This window comes from Aphidius gifuensis, linkage group LG2 (genome assembly GCF_014905175.1).
Source record: "Aphidius gifuensis isolate YNYX2018 linkage group LG2, ASM1490517v1, whole genome shotgun sequence".
Lineage (NCBI taxonomy): Eukaryota > Metazoa > Arthropoda > Insecta > Hymenoptera > Braconidae > Aphidius > Aphidius gifuensis.
Window position 1 is genome coordinate 29,057,734 of NC_057789.1, and position 14,551 is coordinate 29,072,284.

The 14,551-nt window shown below is 23.1% G+C and overlaps 5 protein-coding genes across 5 annotated transcripts; 2 read left to right on the top strand and 3 right to left on the bottom strand.

Annotated features, from left to right (window-relative positions):
• Positions 1-1,474: 1,474 nt before the first annotated feature.
• Positions 1,475-4,600, bottom strand: LOC122850701 (arylalkylamine N-acetyltransferase 1-like). The gene is made up of 5 exons (XM_044149834.1): positions 4,498-4,600; positions 4,245-4,359; positions 4,130-4,172; positions 2,504-3,012; positions 1,475-2,431 (listed from the first exon to the last, which is right to left on the bottom strand). Exons 1-5 carry the CDS (start codon positions 4,598-4,600, stop codon positions 2,278-2,280), a joined length of 924 nt encoding a protein of 307 aa, XP_044005769.1. The 3' UTR covers positions 1,475-2,277.
• Positions 4,601-5,681: 1,081 nt separating this feature from the next.
• LOC122850702 (tRNA-dihydrouridine(20a/20b) synthase [NAD(P)+]-like) lies at positions 5,682-6,928 on the top strand. Its single transcript, XM_044149836.1, has 4 exons — positions 5,682-5,805; positions 5,874-6,071; positions 6,142-6,777; positions 6,859-6,928. Exons 1-4 carry the CDS (start codon positions 5,729-5,731, stop codon positions 6,926-6,928), a joined length of 981 nt encoding a protein of 326 aa, XP_044005771.1. The 5' UTR covers positions 5,682-5,728.
• On the top strand, positions 6,922-11,534 carry LOC122850113. Its single transcript, XM_044149138.1, has 4 exons — positions 6,922-7,398; positions 8,410-8,734; positions 8,804-9,801; positions 9,900-11,534. The coding sequence occupies exons 2-4, from the start codon at positions 8,471-8,473 to the stop codon at positions 10,405-10,407; spliced, it is 1,770 nt and encodes a 589-aa protein (XP_044005073.1). The 5' UTR covers positions 6,922-7,398; positions 8,410-8,470; the 3' UTR covers positions 10,408-11,534.
• Positions 11,519-13,197, bottom strand: LOC122850131 (clusterin-associated protein 1). The gene is made up of 3 exons (XM_044149160.1): positions 13,058-13,197; positions 12,808-13,004; positions 11,519-12,735 (listed from the first exon to the last, which is right to left on the bottom strand). Exons 1-3 carry the CDS (start codon positions 13,077-13,079, stop codon positions 11,605-11,607), a joined length of 1,350 nt encoding a protein of 449 aa, XP_044005095.1. The 5' UTR covers positions 13,080-13,197; the 3' UTR covers positions 11,519-11,604.
• Positions 13,198-13,357: 160 nt separating this feature from the next.
• Positions 13,358-14,522, bottom strand: LOC122850185 (peptidyl-tRNA hydrolase ICT1, mitochondrial). The gene is made up of 3 exons (XM_044149262.1): positions 14,225-14,522; positions 13,793-13,981; positions 13,358-13,714 (listed from the first exon to the last, which is right to left on the bottom strand). Exons 1-3 carry the CDS (start codon positions 14,384-14,386, stop codon positions 13,457-13,459), a joined length of 609 nt encoding a protein of 202 aa, XP_044005197.1. The 5' UTR covers positions 14,387-14,522; the 3' UTR covers positions 13,358-13,456.
• Positions 14,523-14,551: the final 29 nt, after the last annotated feature.

The window sequence follows — 14,551 nt, forward strand, 5'->3', positions numbered from 1 at the left end:
AATGATAATTAATTATGTATTTTATTTTTAATGACAATGTCAACATATAAAATTAATTTTTTTGAATGTGTATTTTTTTCAAATTCACCCAGAAGGTATAATATATTTATTTATAAATTTATTTCGCTAAAATATAGCTACAAATCTATTGTTATAAATTAAAAAAAAAATAAAAGAAATAACATCACAAAGAAAGTATACAACAATAACAATTATTAGTATTTTTATTTTTTTTTCATTTGACAATGTTATCAGCGATGATCTTGAAATTTTCATTATTTGTATGAATAAACTAGTCAAACAGGTTGTTCGATAAAATGTGTCGTGTTCAATAAGATAAAACAATTTTAAATAATATCAAATAACATTAAATAACATTGAATTAACTTAAAAATACTAAGAATTTATTAAGCAAGAAAATCGTTAAATAATAGCTTTAAATTTACTTAATAATATTTAAATTTGAAATATTGATAATTATCAATTAGTCGTGTAATTAATTATTTATACGATAAATAAATATTTCGTTAGTACATCATGTGGTGGTATAATATTTTTAAATAATAATTCACCTTGATCATTTAAATAATCTTTCAATGGAACTGACACAATAGCTGTAAATCCCAATTGCTCCACAATTGTTCCAGTATATCTGAATTGAAAGAAATTAATAAATCATCAGCTTGATTAAAAGTTTAGAAATTATGATTTTTATCAAACTTACTTGCTGCTAATATCAGCTGTAATTATTTTATATCCACGTTGTTTTGCTAAAAGTATAGAATGTTCAATCATTTTTCGTGCAATTCCAATTTTTTGATAATTTTTATCTACAGCTCCTGATGATATTGTGAAAAATTTGTCAACATTATAATTTTGACAAACATTTGATAATGTAGCTATGTAAGCTTCAAAGTCAATTAAATCTTTGACAATTTTATTTTCAGCAAGTTTTTTCAAATTTGAATAATATTCAAGTTCTATTGATGAATTAGGTTCATAATTTATTGCTGTTGATATTATTTCATCATTTTCTCCAATAGCAATTAAGCTTAAACCTTGTTCTAACTCTTTTTTCATCAAATCAAGAATCAAAGGAGATGGCTCTTTCAGTGACAAACCACAATTTACAAGACAGGGCTCAGTTTTAAAATATGTTCTTTTCATAAATTTTAATATATTTTCATGATCAGAAAAATCAGCAATACGAATTTGATATTTTGAATTAATTTTCTGAAATTTAAAAATTATTTAAAGTTGATATATTTAGGGTTTAATAATTATTTTAAATATTTTCCATTATTATTATAACAACTTACATCAGTAGAATTATATTTTATGCTTTGAAAATTTATCTGGCAATTTTTTATTTTATTAAAAATAAATTTTCTGATGTACAGCATGTTGAGCCTTATTGATAACAAATATTTATTTATTTATAATAATATCAATGTTTAAAAAATATTGTCAGTCGTTTTTATTGAATATTTATTCTTTAATTTATTCAGATAATGAAAAAAAAATTCAAAAATTCAACAATGAAAATAAAATACACTGTTTACATATTTTAATAGTCGTCGTTTGAAAAATATATATCACTATCATTTCGATAAATTTTAATCACTCGACAGTCATATCTATAAAACGTGCGTCTTTTCCTCCTTTCATAAATAATAATTTTCTAATGATTAGTTTTAAGAAACAAACTGAATTCAATAATTGTTTGTCACATTACTTTTATAAAATTAAAATATAAATATAAATATATTGTGCTCAAACATAGCTATACAAATATTATAAATTAAAAATAATTTATAAAAAATAAAATAAAAGTAAAATTATTGTAAATGAAGTAAACAACAAAAACAACAATAACAATTATTAATATTTTTATTGTTTTAATTTTAAAATATTATCAGCGATGATCTTAAAATTTTTATTATCTGTATGAATAAACTATAGTCAAAGCTGGTTGATTAATAAAATATTTAAAAAAAAAATCGCTCAATAAATTTTAAACCCAAGTCAATCGAATTTTAAACATCATCATGTGATTATTTAATTAGATACCTCATATAAGTTTCATGAAACTATTCTATTACTTAATAATTACTATTTTATTCATTAAATAAACAAATAAAAATAAAACAATAACATTGAATGAACTTAAAACAATTATGAATTCAATTTAAGCAAGTAAACTGATAAATAATAGCTTTAAATTTACTTAATAATATTTAAATTTAAAATATTGCTAATTGTCAATTAGTCATGTAATTAATTATCTATACGATAAATAAATATTTGAAAGGTGTCATGTGGTGGTATAATATTTTTAAATAATAATTCACCTTGATCATTTAAATAATTTTTCAATGGAAATGATACAACAGCTGTAAATCCAAATTTTTCCAGAATTTTTGCAGTATATCTAAATTGAAAAAAAATAATGAATCACCAGCTTGATTGAAAGTTTAGAAATTATGATTTTTAATAAACTTACTTGCTGCTAATATCAGCTCTAATAATTTTATATCCACGTTGTTTTGCTAAAATTATAGAACGCTCAATCATTTTTCGTGCAATTCCAATTTGTTGATAAGCTTCATCTACAGCTATTATTGATATTGTAAAAAATTTGTCAACATTATAATTTTGACAAACATCTGATAATGTAGCTATGTAAGCTTCAAAGTCAATCAAATCTTTAACAATTTTATCATCAGCAAGTTTTGATAAATTTGAATAATACTCAAGTTCTGTTGATGAATTAAATTCATAATTTATTAATGATGCTATTGTTTCATCATTTTCTCCAATAACAATTAGGCTTAAACCTTGTTCCAATTGTTTTTTCATAATATCAATCATAAAAGGAGATGGCTCTTTTAGTGACAAACCACAACTTACAAGACACGGCTCAGTTTTCAAGTATGTTCTTTTCATAAATTTTAATATATTTTCATTATCAGAAAAATCAGCAATACGAATTTCAAATTTCGAATTAATTTTCTGAAATTTAAAAATTATTTAACGTTGATATATTTAAGGTTTAATAATTATTTTAAATATTTTTAATTTATTACAACAACTTACATCAGTAGAATTATATTTTATGCTTTGAAAATTTATCTGGCAATTTTTTATTTTGTTAAAAATAAATTTTCTGATGTTCAGCATGTTGAATCTTATTGATAACAAATATTTATTTATTTACTTATTTATTTGTCGTAATATTAATGTTTAAAAAATATTATCGGTCGTTTTTATTGAATATTTATTATTTAGTTGATTCAGATAATGAAAAAAAAATTCAAAAACTCAACAATGAAAATAAATTACACTGTTTACATATTTTAATAGTCGTCGTTTGATAAATATATGTCGCTATCATTTCGATAAATTTTAATCACTTGACAGTTATATCTATAAAACGTGCGTCCTTTACTCTTTTCATAAATAATAATTTTTTCTTATTACTTTTATAAAGTTAAAATATAAAAAAAAAAATATAAATATATTGTGCTCCAATATAGCTACAAATGTATTATTATAAATTAAAAATAATTTATAAAAAATAAAATAAAAGTAATAACATTGTAAATAAAGTAAACAAAAACAACAATAACAATTATTAATATTTTTATTTTTTTAATTTTGCAATGTTATCAGCGCTGATCTTGAAACTTTTATTATCTGTATGAATAAACTAGTCAAACTGGTTGTCTAATAAAATATTTAAAAAAAATAAAAAGATATCACTCGATAAATTTTTAATCCAAGTCAATAGAATTTCAAACAATATTATGTTATTGTTTAATTAAATACCTCATATAAGTTTCATGATACTATTCTATTATTTAATAATTAATAAATTGATAAATTAATTTATTCAATAAATTAATAAATAAAAATAAAACAATAACATTATGAATTTAATTTAAGCAAGTAAATAGCTTCAAATTTACTTAATAATATTTAAATTTAAAATATTGATAATTATCAATTAGTCGTGTAATTAATTATTTATACGATAAATATATATTTGAAAGGTATCATGTGGTGGTACAATATTTTTAAATAATAATTCACCTTGATCATTTAAATAATTTTTCAATGGATATGATACAATAGCTGTAAATCCTAATTTTTCCATAATTTTTGCCATATATCTGAATTAAAAGAGAATAATAAATTACTAGCTTGATCAAAAATTTAGAAATTATTATTTTTAATAAACTTACTTGCTGGTTACATCAGCTGTGATTAATTTATGTCCACGTTTTTTTGCTAAAAGCATAGATCGTTTGGCCATTTTTCGTGCAATTCCAGTTTTTTGATAATCTTCATCGACAGCTCCTGATGTCATTGTAAAACATTTATTAACATTATAATTTTGAAAAACATTTGACAATGTAGCTATGTAAGCTTCAAAATCAATTAAATCTTTTTCAATTTTATTATTAGCAAGTTTTGATAAATTTGGATAATATTCACGTTCTATTGATGAATTAAGTTCATAATTTATTGCTGCTGCTACTATTTTATCATTATCTTCAATAGCAATTAGACTTAAACCTTGTTCTAACTCTTTTTTCATCATATCAACAAACAGAGGAGATGGCCCTTTTAGTGGCAAACCACAATTTACAAAACATGGCTCATTTTTAAAATATGTTCTTTTCATAAATTTTAATATATTTTCATGATCAGAAAAATCAGCGATACGTACTTCAAATTTTCCATCAATTTTCTAAAATTTGTAAATTTAAAAATTATTTAAAGTTGATATATTGAAAGTTAAATAATCATTTTCAATTAATTTTTTTAAACTTACATCAGTACAAATATATTTTACGCTGTGAAATTTTATCTGACAATTTTTTATTTTATTAAAAATAAATTTGCTGATGTTCAACATGTTGAGACTTATTGTTGAAAAATATTGATGTTTAAAAAATATTGTTGGTAGTTATTTCACTGACTATTTATTATTTATTTTATTCAGAATGAAAAAAAATTAAAAACCATATAAATTAATTACACCGTTACGTTTATATATTTTAATAATCGTCCTTCGACAAATATATATCGCTATCATTACGATAAACTCTAATTACTCAACTAATACTTAATTAAATACTTAATTAATGTCTATGATGTTAATTAATAATCGTCCTTCTCTAAATATTAGTCGATTGGACTGTCAGTAATTTTCAATAAAATTTTTTCATTTGATTTTTATATTATATATTTTAAAAATCATCGTTACATGTAATTTAATTAAATGAATAGTTTTTAATATAAGTAATTAATAATCATCTCATTGATTAATTTACATTCACAATATTTTTTTTAAATATCAACAACTTGAAATACATATTTGAATAATTTTAACTCGTTGAATTAATTGATTTGAATAAATAGATAAAAGGTATTTATTTAAATGCCAAAAAAACGTAATTATAATTTATACATTGTTAATTTTGAATCAAATACTGTCGCATAATTTTTTTTTATGAAAACGTATCATTATAATTACATGCAGGTCAAATGTCAATGCAAGTTTACATGTGATCATGTGCTTTTTAACCTCAAAAAAAAAACGTAAACACACAAAAGTAAACATTCCATAAAAAAAAATAAACAATAAAATTGACACGTGTCATTGACAAATTGACAATAATAATTTCTATTTAAAAAAAATTAAATAAATAATAATCTAAAAATGTCAATTGATATTGTAGAAATATTAAATGAACCAAAAATGACAAAAGTTTGTGCTCCAATGGTCAGATACAGCAAGTAAGAACATCAAATATATTTTAAAAAAATATAACAATTAATTTCTACAAATAATCTAATTATTACAGGCTAGCATTTAGAGAACTTGTACGACAATACAATTGTGATATTTGTTTTACACCAATGATACTTGCTGATTCATTTGTTCAATCAGAAAAAGCAAGAAACAATGAATTTACAACAAACTCATATGACAAGCCACTTGTTGTACAATTTGCTGCTAAAAATACAACTGATTTTTTAAAAGCTGCTGAACTAATCTATCCGTAAGTCAACTATCCAAATTATAATTATCAAATTAATAATTTATCTTTTATTTTGTAAAAAACAAACTAGTTATTCCAATGGAGTTGATTTAAATTGTGGATGTCCTCAACGTTGGGCAATAAAAGATGGCTATGGTGTTGATTTGCTAAGTAAACCTGAATTAATACGTGACCTTGTTCTTCAAGTACGTAATAAAATTAAATCACCATTTACTGTATCAGTTAAAATACGTATTTTAAAAGATATCAATAAAACAATTGAGTTATGTAGAATACTAGAAAAAACTGGTGTATCATTTCTAACAGTTCATGCTAGAACACCACAAATGAGAAAAGAACCAATTGACATTGATGCTTTGAAATTAATTAACGAATCAGTTGACATACCAGTCATTGCAAATGGTGATGTAAAAACACTTGATGAAGCAAATAAATTATGGAACATTACTAAATCACAAGGAGTCATGGTTGCTAATGGATTACTTACAAATCCAGCTTTGTTTAGTGGTGTTGATACAACACCAATATCTTGTGTACAAAATTGGATTGATATCACTGAAATAATACCAACGAATTTCATGACAATGCATCATCATTTAGTGTTTATGCTTGAGAAAATTATACCAAAAAATCAACGTGTAATATTTAATAGTTTACAAAATAAAAATGATGTTTATCATTATTTAAATGAACATCTTGATATCAAGCCATCAAATAATATCAACAAAAATTTAAAACCAATTTCTTGTGTTTATAAAAATGATATTATTGCGGAAAAAAAAAATAGTTATACTGATGATAGCTCATTTGAATTATTGACAAATTTTTTTGATGATAATCTCAATTTTTCTGGATGATAGGATCATTTTAGTATTGATGGTTTTCAATTTTTTATTTGTAAATTAAATGAGATAAAAATATTTGAGGAAATGGAAAAGTTGAAGGAAATTTAGAAGTTTGTAGGATATTTTTTTTTTTTTTTTACTATTGCTTTTGTCTGTAGAAAGGGGGAGTGTTTCGAATCAATCGATTTTTGGTGAATCGTAATGACGCTTGCGCTGATGAAAATTTTAAGAAAAAAAAAAACAATACATTCAGTGTAAAGAAATACTTTCAGCCACTAACAACAAGAATTTTTTTACAATAAAAAATACATTTTTGAATAATTTATTATTTTAGTAATTTTATTTTATTTGCAATTTAATTAGTGATGTGATGAAAAATCAAGTGTTTTAATAAAAAATAAAAATGGATAAAAAAGTAAAGTGTCGTTTTGATAGTAAAAAATTTAACTTGAATAAAAAAATCATCAAAAAATATAAACCTTGTAAGTATTTTACAAAAATAGAAAAAAACATTTCTTTATTTTTTTTTTTTTGTAATGATTAATCATCAAATGAGCCCAATAATAATTCAAAATAATTCTAAAATTTCTTATAGATCGAAATCGATTCAAAAAAATGAATTTGTAAATATTTATTTGACTTGTTGGATATTCATAGAGCTATATCGATTGTCTTGAAAAAAAAAAAAAAAATTGACTGTATTATCATCCCCCAAGTAGTTCAATCAAAGTCACACAAATAATAATCAAAAAAAAATTTACCTAGGCAAATAAATTATTGATAAAAACTAGTAGAAAGAATCAGGATAATTTTGGATTTATTTAAAATAAATTTAACTGAGCTGCAGAATGTTGAGACAATTGATTTTTCTTTTTTTTTTTTTTTTAAGATGCAAAGACAGTTGAAGGTATTGAATAATTTAGTGAGGTCATGACTCATGACATAAATAATTTTATAATTAAATTTAAAAATAATTCCAGCAAAATACTTGAATTATTTTTTATTTATTAATTATATTTTTATTAACTTGTATATATTGTTATTACAACTTGATGCGCGCGCTTCTAAAATAAATAATTAAATATTTAAAATAAATAAACTAATCAACTATATAAAATTACAAAAAATAGTAAATTATTTTCTATATTTATAGATGTATTAGATAGTAATAATAATTGGCTCTATTGTAATTATTTCTACAACTTTTTCGACAAATTATTTTCTTATTTTTGTTGCTGCATTTGTTTAAGTATACAAACAATTAAAAATTTTATAAATTGCTATCATTTTAAATGATTGTTTAAATATTGAAATTGTTGTAGAATAAAAAGTAAACCTATTAACCAAATTTAATCTAAAAAATGCTAATTGTATTTTTTTATTTACGTTACATTGACTCAATTTTTCTATACACAAATTGTATTGAAATAACTATCAATTTTGACCTCACCATTTAATTGTCAATAACTGATAACAATATTATCTTTTTGTAGAAAAAGTTAACGTCCACTTGTTGAACAAAGTATTGAGTGTACACCTAGGTAAACAAAAACAATGGGTACACGACGTGGTGGTTTTGCTAGCCTTGGTGGTGCTGGATCAATTCGTGGAAGTGCTGGAGTTCTTAAAGAACGAGCAAACATGTCATTTATGCTTGTTGTAATGTTCTTTGCTGTATTTGGATTAATAGTACTAACTGAAATATTTTTAATTGATGAACGTCGTAGTAATGGTGGTAATGGTGCACTTGGTGGTCATAGACAAGGTCATGGACGTCTTGCACCAGCTCCAGATAGACCAGATTACGAAGAAGTTGCAGTAAGTAAATCAAAAAATAAAATAAAAAATGAATATATATTTAATTCAATGATTTATTACTCATTAAAGGTTGAAGATTATGTTGGTTTAAAAGGTGGTTTCGATGCACAAATTGGTATGCTAATAAAAGATGATAAAATAAAAAAATCATCATCAATAATATCAAGCAAAAATGATATTATAAATTTAACACCAAATATTGAATTACAATTACCACAGCTAGATCAAAATATTCGTCAAACAAGTGGTGAATGGTTACCAGTTACAAATACACGTTTTAAATTTTATGTTTATTCAGCATATTATGATGACAGAATAATAACAAGTACAACAAATAAAAAATACAATTCGAAATATGATAAAATAAATAATAATAATTATAATAAAGGTTTAATACGTATTATTGGTGCAACAAAAACACGTACACCAGATCGTGTATGGTGTAGATTATGGTACACACAAATAAATAATTCAACAACAACAAATAATACAACAAAAAGTATAACAGTACCAGCTAAAATAAAAGCAATACGTGAAAATTGGAATTTAAAATATTCAGCATGTTTTATAATATGTCAATTGCCAAAAGTAATTGATAATAGTAATAACACAATACCAGAATCAGTTAGTATTGTATCAAAATTAAAAATACAACCAACAAATCGTTTAAAAATACAAAATCGTCCTGATGAACGTCCAGCAGTACGACAATCACTTGGTATTTGTGTTAAACCACTTCATTATAATTACAATCGTGTATTACAGCTTGTTGAATTTATTGAGTTACATAAAATTCTTGGTACAGCACATGTTACATTGTACAATGATACAGTTGGTGATGAAGCTAGCTGTGTATTAAAATATTATGAAGCTAAAGGAGTTGTTAGTATATTACCATGGCATAAACTTGACATGATATCACAAAGAGAAATAAGAACAGAAGGATTATTTGCTGCATTAAATGATTGTCTTTATAGATCAATGTATAAATATGATTTTGTTGCATTATTAGATCTTGATGAATTTATTATTCCACGACATAATGATACAATTATTGATCTCATACAGTAAGAGTTGTTTAATTTATAAAATAAATTTCGAAAAAGATTTTAATTATTGTTTATATAATATTAATTGTTGTTGATTTAATTTTTTTCGTTTACAGATGGATGTCAAGTAAAGTTAATATTAAATCTGGTGGTTCATTTTCATTTCAAAATGCATTTTTTTATTTACAATGGCCTGATGATCCATGGGTTACAACAAGCAAAACAGAAGCTGAAGCTGGTCTAATAACATTACGTAAAACACGTAGAAAATCAAAGCTACATCCTCATAAACAACGTTCAAAATATATATGTAAACCACGTGATGTTGTTGAAGCTGGTAATCATTTTGTTTGGGAATTTTTACCAGGACATGGTACATTAAATGTACTTGCTGATCATGCAATATTACATCATTATCGTGTTTGTGAATTTGGTGGTGATGATTGTGTTAAAACACCATCAGTCATTGATAGAACAGCATATAAATATCGTGATAAATTAACTAAAACAATTAATAATATTTGGTCTGATCTTGACAACAATTGTCAACTACCAAAATTACAACCAGTACCAGTATTATCACCTCTTGTTCCAAGTAGCCCAGATCAAATTCCAACAAGATAACAATTATATTTTTTAACACAATTTCAATCTACGAAATAAACATTTAAAATTAAATTTATATTTTTTTTTTTCTTGTTTTTTAATCTTATTTTTAACAATATATATTGTTAAAAATAAAAATAAGAAATGGACTGCAAAATGAGCTCCAGCTTTATTTATTGTCAAATTTTTTTAAGCCAATTTATTTATACAAAATAATAATAATTATTATTAAAATATATGGAAATAATAATTTCTATAGAAACAGTATTTTTTTATAAAAAAAAATAAAATAAGAAAAATATTTTTTTTTGTTGGTTTGGTGCTCTTTTAATGGTTGAGTGAATTTTTTTATTTATTTTTTTTTTTTACAATACATAGTTTGAAGGAGGATATAAAATGGAAATAAAATTTTGCAAATAAAACTATGATGCATATCTGTAGAAGTGAAGGATTTTAAAAATAAAAAAAAAAAATAAAATCATAAAACGTATGTAAATGTAGTTAATGTCAATCATAAAATGATGTTATTGTAGAAATAAATTTGATGGAATATGTAAGGCACTATAATTATTTCATTAAATATTTAATGAAATATTTTTAATTGTGTCTTTTTGGATTGATATTTTTTCAATATAGCAGATATGCTAATTTATAATATGGTAACTATATAAATAGGCAATAATTTAAACAATAAAAAAAAAAACATAAAAATAATGCAAATGTAAATTTCTAATTTGCTCAATTTAAATGGCCGATAAATAATTATTACAAGCGTTTTTTAAAACAAAAAAATTAATATTTTAATTTTTCAATTGAGCACATAAAACTAGCAAATCAATTCGTATACTTTTTTACATTATATAATTGCTAAAAATTAATGAGCTATTTGTAGAAAAATTTAAAGAAAAAAAATCGAAATAATACAATCATTTAATGAATAATTTTTTTAAATGAAAATTATAATTTACAATAATTATTGTTATAATAATTTTGGTGCTACAGAATAATTTTATTGTCAATGTAAAAAATATAAAAAGAAAAAAACTGACTTCTATATTATCATGACTGAATATTAATTTTGTTTTAAAATATATTAATTAATAAATAATAATAAAACAATTTCTGTATATTAATTATTTAAATTAGTTTTTATTTGAGTTTAATGAATTAATTTTCTGTTGCTTTATTCATACAAATTAATCTGAGAATAATAATTTAAAAATCTTCATCAGACCTTGACATTTTACTAGCAGCACGTTTTTCATTGTTTGATTTTAAATCATAGCTAGCAATTTCATGTCCAGCAACAGGATTAATAACTCGATTATCTTCTAAATCATCATCCTCATCGTCATCCTCATCATCATCATCATCCTCCAAGTCACCATCAATAAGTAAATCACTGTCACTGTCCAGGGATCCAATGCTATCAGCATGTGATTCTTTTTGAAGACCACGTTGACGTCCTGACATACTGCCATAAATTTTTCTCTGTGTTATTTGCATTCTTGATGTTCTTTCAGCTGTTTCAGATGGTCTTATTGTTGATTGATTTGGTGTTTCCATAGCACGTTTTTCAGCTTCTTCAAGTGGACCATGTATATCATTTATAAATATTGAATCATTACCTTCCATCATACTTTCAAAACTAGCATCTTCACCACGTAATTTTTCTAATTGTCTTTTTGTTGCTGCTTGACGACGTTCAAATCTTTCTTGTTCAGCTTTTGCAGCATCCTCATAAAGATGCTCAAGGTAACCAAGATAACGATTTTTTTGTAAATAATCATCATAAATAATACGTAATTCAATTTCTAATTTTTCAAATTCTTCCATAAATGCAGGACGTACTTTACGTAATGTTTGTAAACGTTTATTATTTCTTTCTAATTCAATACGACGACGTTCAATTCTCATTTCAAGATTTTGTTCTGTTTCTTTAACATTATCAATTTGTATTTTAGTATCTTCAATTTCTTTTTTAGTATTATTTATAACATCCTTCATGGCCAATTCAATTTCTGATGTATCAAATTGACGATTTATTTTTGAATTTCTTATTTCACGTAGTTGTACTTCACGACCAAGTAAATCAAATAAACTAGCACCATTAACAGTCAATGCACTTGCTAATTGTCGAGTATATTTTAATTCATCAATACGTTTTGTTATATCAATTTTATCAATTTTTTTTGTACCTTTATCATTCAACATTTGTTTGCTTTCATCAAAACTATTTTTCTGTGCATCATACAACATTTTTGTTATTTTTAATAATTCATGAACAGCATAGCCATCAGCTTGATACAATTTTTTAGTATTTAATTTAATATTTGCATTAATTGCCTGTTAAAAAAACAATAATCATCATGAAATTATTATTACTATTATAATTGTAAAATGATTTTTAATATTAACCATAAATTCAGCAGCTCGACGAATAAGTGCAACTCTTTCTTCTTCAGTTGCATGCTCTGTTGGAATATCAGCACTCGGATCAAATCTATGAATTAGCCAAACTAATATTTCACCAACTAAACGAAAATTCGGTACTCGAAAATTTCCATATGATATTAATCTTGGATAATCCAAGTACGTCATCATCTCAATAAAATCTAAAATAATTTTATCATTAAATTGCGTCAAATAAATTTTAATTATTACTTACTTTTCATGTCTTTGTAAGACATCTTGTTTTATTATATTTTAAATAATTTAATAACAATTATTAATGAGTTATTTAGCAGGTAAATTTATCACAATAAAATTTTGTAACACCACGTTGTTTGGAATAAATGTATCCATGGCAACACTTGCCCCTTCAAAATATTATAAAAATATATTTAAGATTTAAATAATTATTGATTATAATTCTCAATTTTATTAATTAATCAAGCTATAAAAATAAAAAAATTAATAAATTCTAATTATTGCAAATAAAAGCAGTATAAATAAATCAATTGCTTAATTTTTTTTTCATTTTTTAAGATTTATTTTTGTATTTACATAATATAAAAACCATTTGTCTATTTTTACTTATTGAAAAAATGATTTTATTTTTTTTGTTTTACAAGTAATCAGTTGGATTACGATCTTGTTTAATTTGTGATTTAATTCGCTTTTCAAATAGACGTTGTCGAGCAGCTTTAATTTGACCTTTACGTATTTTTTCTTCAGTATCAGGTGATGTTGTTGGAGCTGGAGTTGCTGCTTTTCTTATCATACTACGAAGTCTTTCAAGTGCATCAGCAAGATTCATTTGTTGTGATTTTGTTAATTCAGATTTAATTATTAAATATCCATCTTTATTTATACGTGATTTTTCCTGTTTAATAAACAATATTTTTTTTTTAATTATATGTAAAAATTTGTGGTGATTTATGTTAGTAATTTAGGGACAAACCTGAACTAATAATTTTTCTCGAATTTCATCAGATATCCATGTTGCATTTTTAACTTGAAATCTCAGGTCAACTTTTGAATTAACAACATTTACATTCTGTCCACCAGGTCCACTGCTACGACTATATGTCACTGACAATTTATCCATTGGTATAAAACCATCAAACTTTGCATTTGGATCTTCAGGAATCTATTTTTAAAAAACAATGAAATTTTTTATTATTTATTTATCATTGTAATAAAATTGTTTATTTATTTTTTCATGACTATTTGTTTGTTTTATTTAATGACAAATTGAGAAATAAAATATCTCAAAACCCCTATTGACAAATGACCTATTTTTTTTTGGTTATGTTGTCAACAGAGTAAACAATATAATTTTAATGTTTTTTATTATGTCATAAAAAATAGTATATAAAATTGTTAAACTTACAAAAGTTGGTGTGTAAATTTTTAAATTACTTTTTGGATAAAATTTATCTAAAGAATATGCACTTTTGTATGAGTATTTACGACTTAGTCCACTAAATTTACAAAATAATATTACATTGTCTTTTTTTAAGACATTAAAAATGCAATTTTTTATTATACTCATTTTTAATATTGTTTTTTCAACAATAATAAATCAAATCTTTATGTATTTTTTAAATTATTATTTATTGATAAATAAATGGAGTTTTTATTTATAAATATAAATTCACATCAACATTCACATGGATGTCGCCATATTTAATTCTTAATTGTTATTGTTATTATTACT

What these genes read in the sequence shown, in the direction of transcription:
- LOC122850185 (XM_044149262.1), bottom strand. Translation starts at nt 14,386, where the DNA reads ATGAGTATAATAAAAAATTGCATTTTTAATGTCTTAAAAAAAGACAAT. An exon ending in AAATTTACACACCAACTTTT is followed by an intron (nt 13,982 to 14,224) that starts GTAAGTTTAACA and finishes TTTTAAAAATAG; the next exon opens with ATTCCTGAAGATCCAAATGC. An exon ending in GAGAAAAATTATTAGTTCAG is followed by an intron (nt 13,715 to 13,792) that starts GTTTGTCCCTAA and finishes TTTATTAAACAG; the next exon opens with GAAAAATCACGTATAAATAA.
- LOC122850131 (XM_044149160.1), bottom strand. Translation starts at nt 13,079, where the DNA reads ATGTCTTACAAAGACATGAAAA. An exon ending in GTCTTACAAAGACATGAAAA is followed by an intron (nt 13,005 to 13,057) that starts GTAAGTAATAAT and finishes AAATTATTTTAG; the next exon opens with ATTTTATTGAGATGATGACG. An exon ending in GTCGAGCTGCTGAATTTATG is followed by an intron (nt 12,736 to 12,807) that starts GTTAATATTAAA and finishes TTTTTTTAACAG; the next exon opens with GCAATTAATGCAAATATTAA.
- LOC122850113 (XM_044149138.1), top strand. Translation starts at nt 8,471, where the DNA reads ATGGGTACACGACGTGGTGGTTTTGCTAGCCTTGGTGGTGCTGGATCA. An exon ending in CAGATTACGAAGAAGTTGCA is followed by an intron (nt 8,735 to 8,803) that starts GTAAGTAAATCA and finishes TACTCATTAAAG; the next exon opens with GTTGAAGATTATGTTGGTTT. An exon ending in ACAATTATTGATCTCATACA is followed by an intron (nt 9,802 to 9,899) that starts GTAAGAGTTGTT and finishes TTTCGTTTACAG; the next exon opens with ATGGATGTCAAGTAAAGTTA.
- LOC122850701 (XM_044149834.1), bottom strand. Translation starts at nt 4,600, where the DNA reads ATGAAAAAAGAGTTAGAACAAGGTTTAAGTCTAATTGCTATTGAAGAT. An exon ending in ACTTAATTCATCAATAGAAC is followed by an intron (nt 4,360 to 4,497) that starts GTGAATATTATC and finishes CAATGACATCAG; the next exon opens with GAGCTGTCGATGAAGATTAT. An exon ending in ACAGCTGATGTAACCAGCAA is followed by an intron (nt 4,173 to 4,244) that starts GTAAGTTTATTA and finishes CTTTTAATTCAG; the next exon opens with ATATATGGCAAAAATTATGG.
- LOC122850702 (XM_044149836.1), top strand. Translation starts at nt 5,729, where the DNA reads ATGTCAATTGATATTGTAGAAATATTAAATGAACCAAAAATGACAAAA. An exon ending in CCAATGGTCAGATACAGCAA is followed by an intron (nt 5,806 to 5,873) that starts GTAAGAACATCA and finishes TAATTATTACAG; the next exon opens with GCTAGCATTTAGAGAACTTG. An exon ending in AATGAACATCTTGATATCAA is followed by an intron (nt 6,778 to 6,858) that starts GCCATCAAATAA and finishes AAAAAAAAATAG; the next exon opens with TTATACTGATGATAGCTCAT.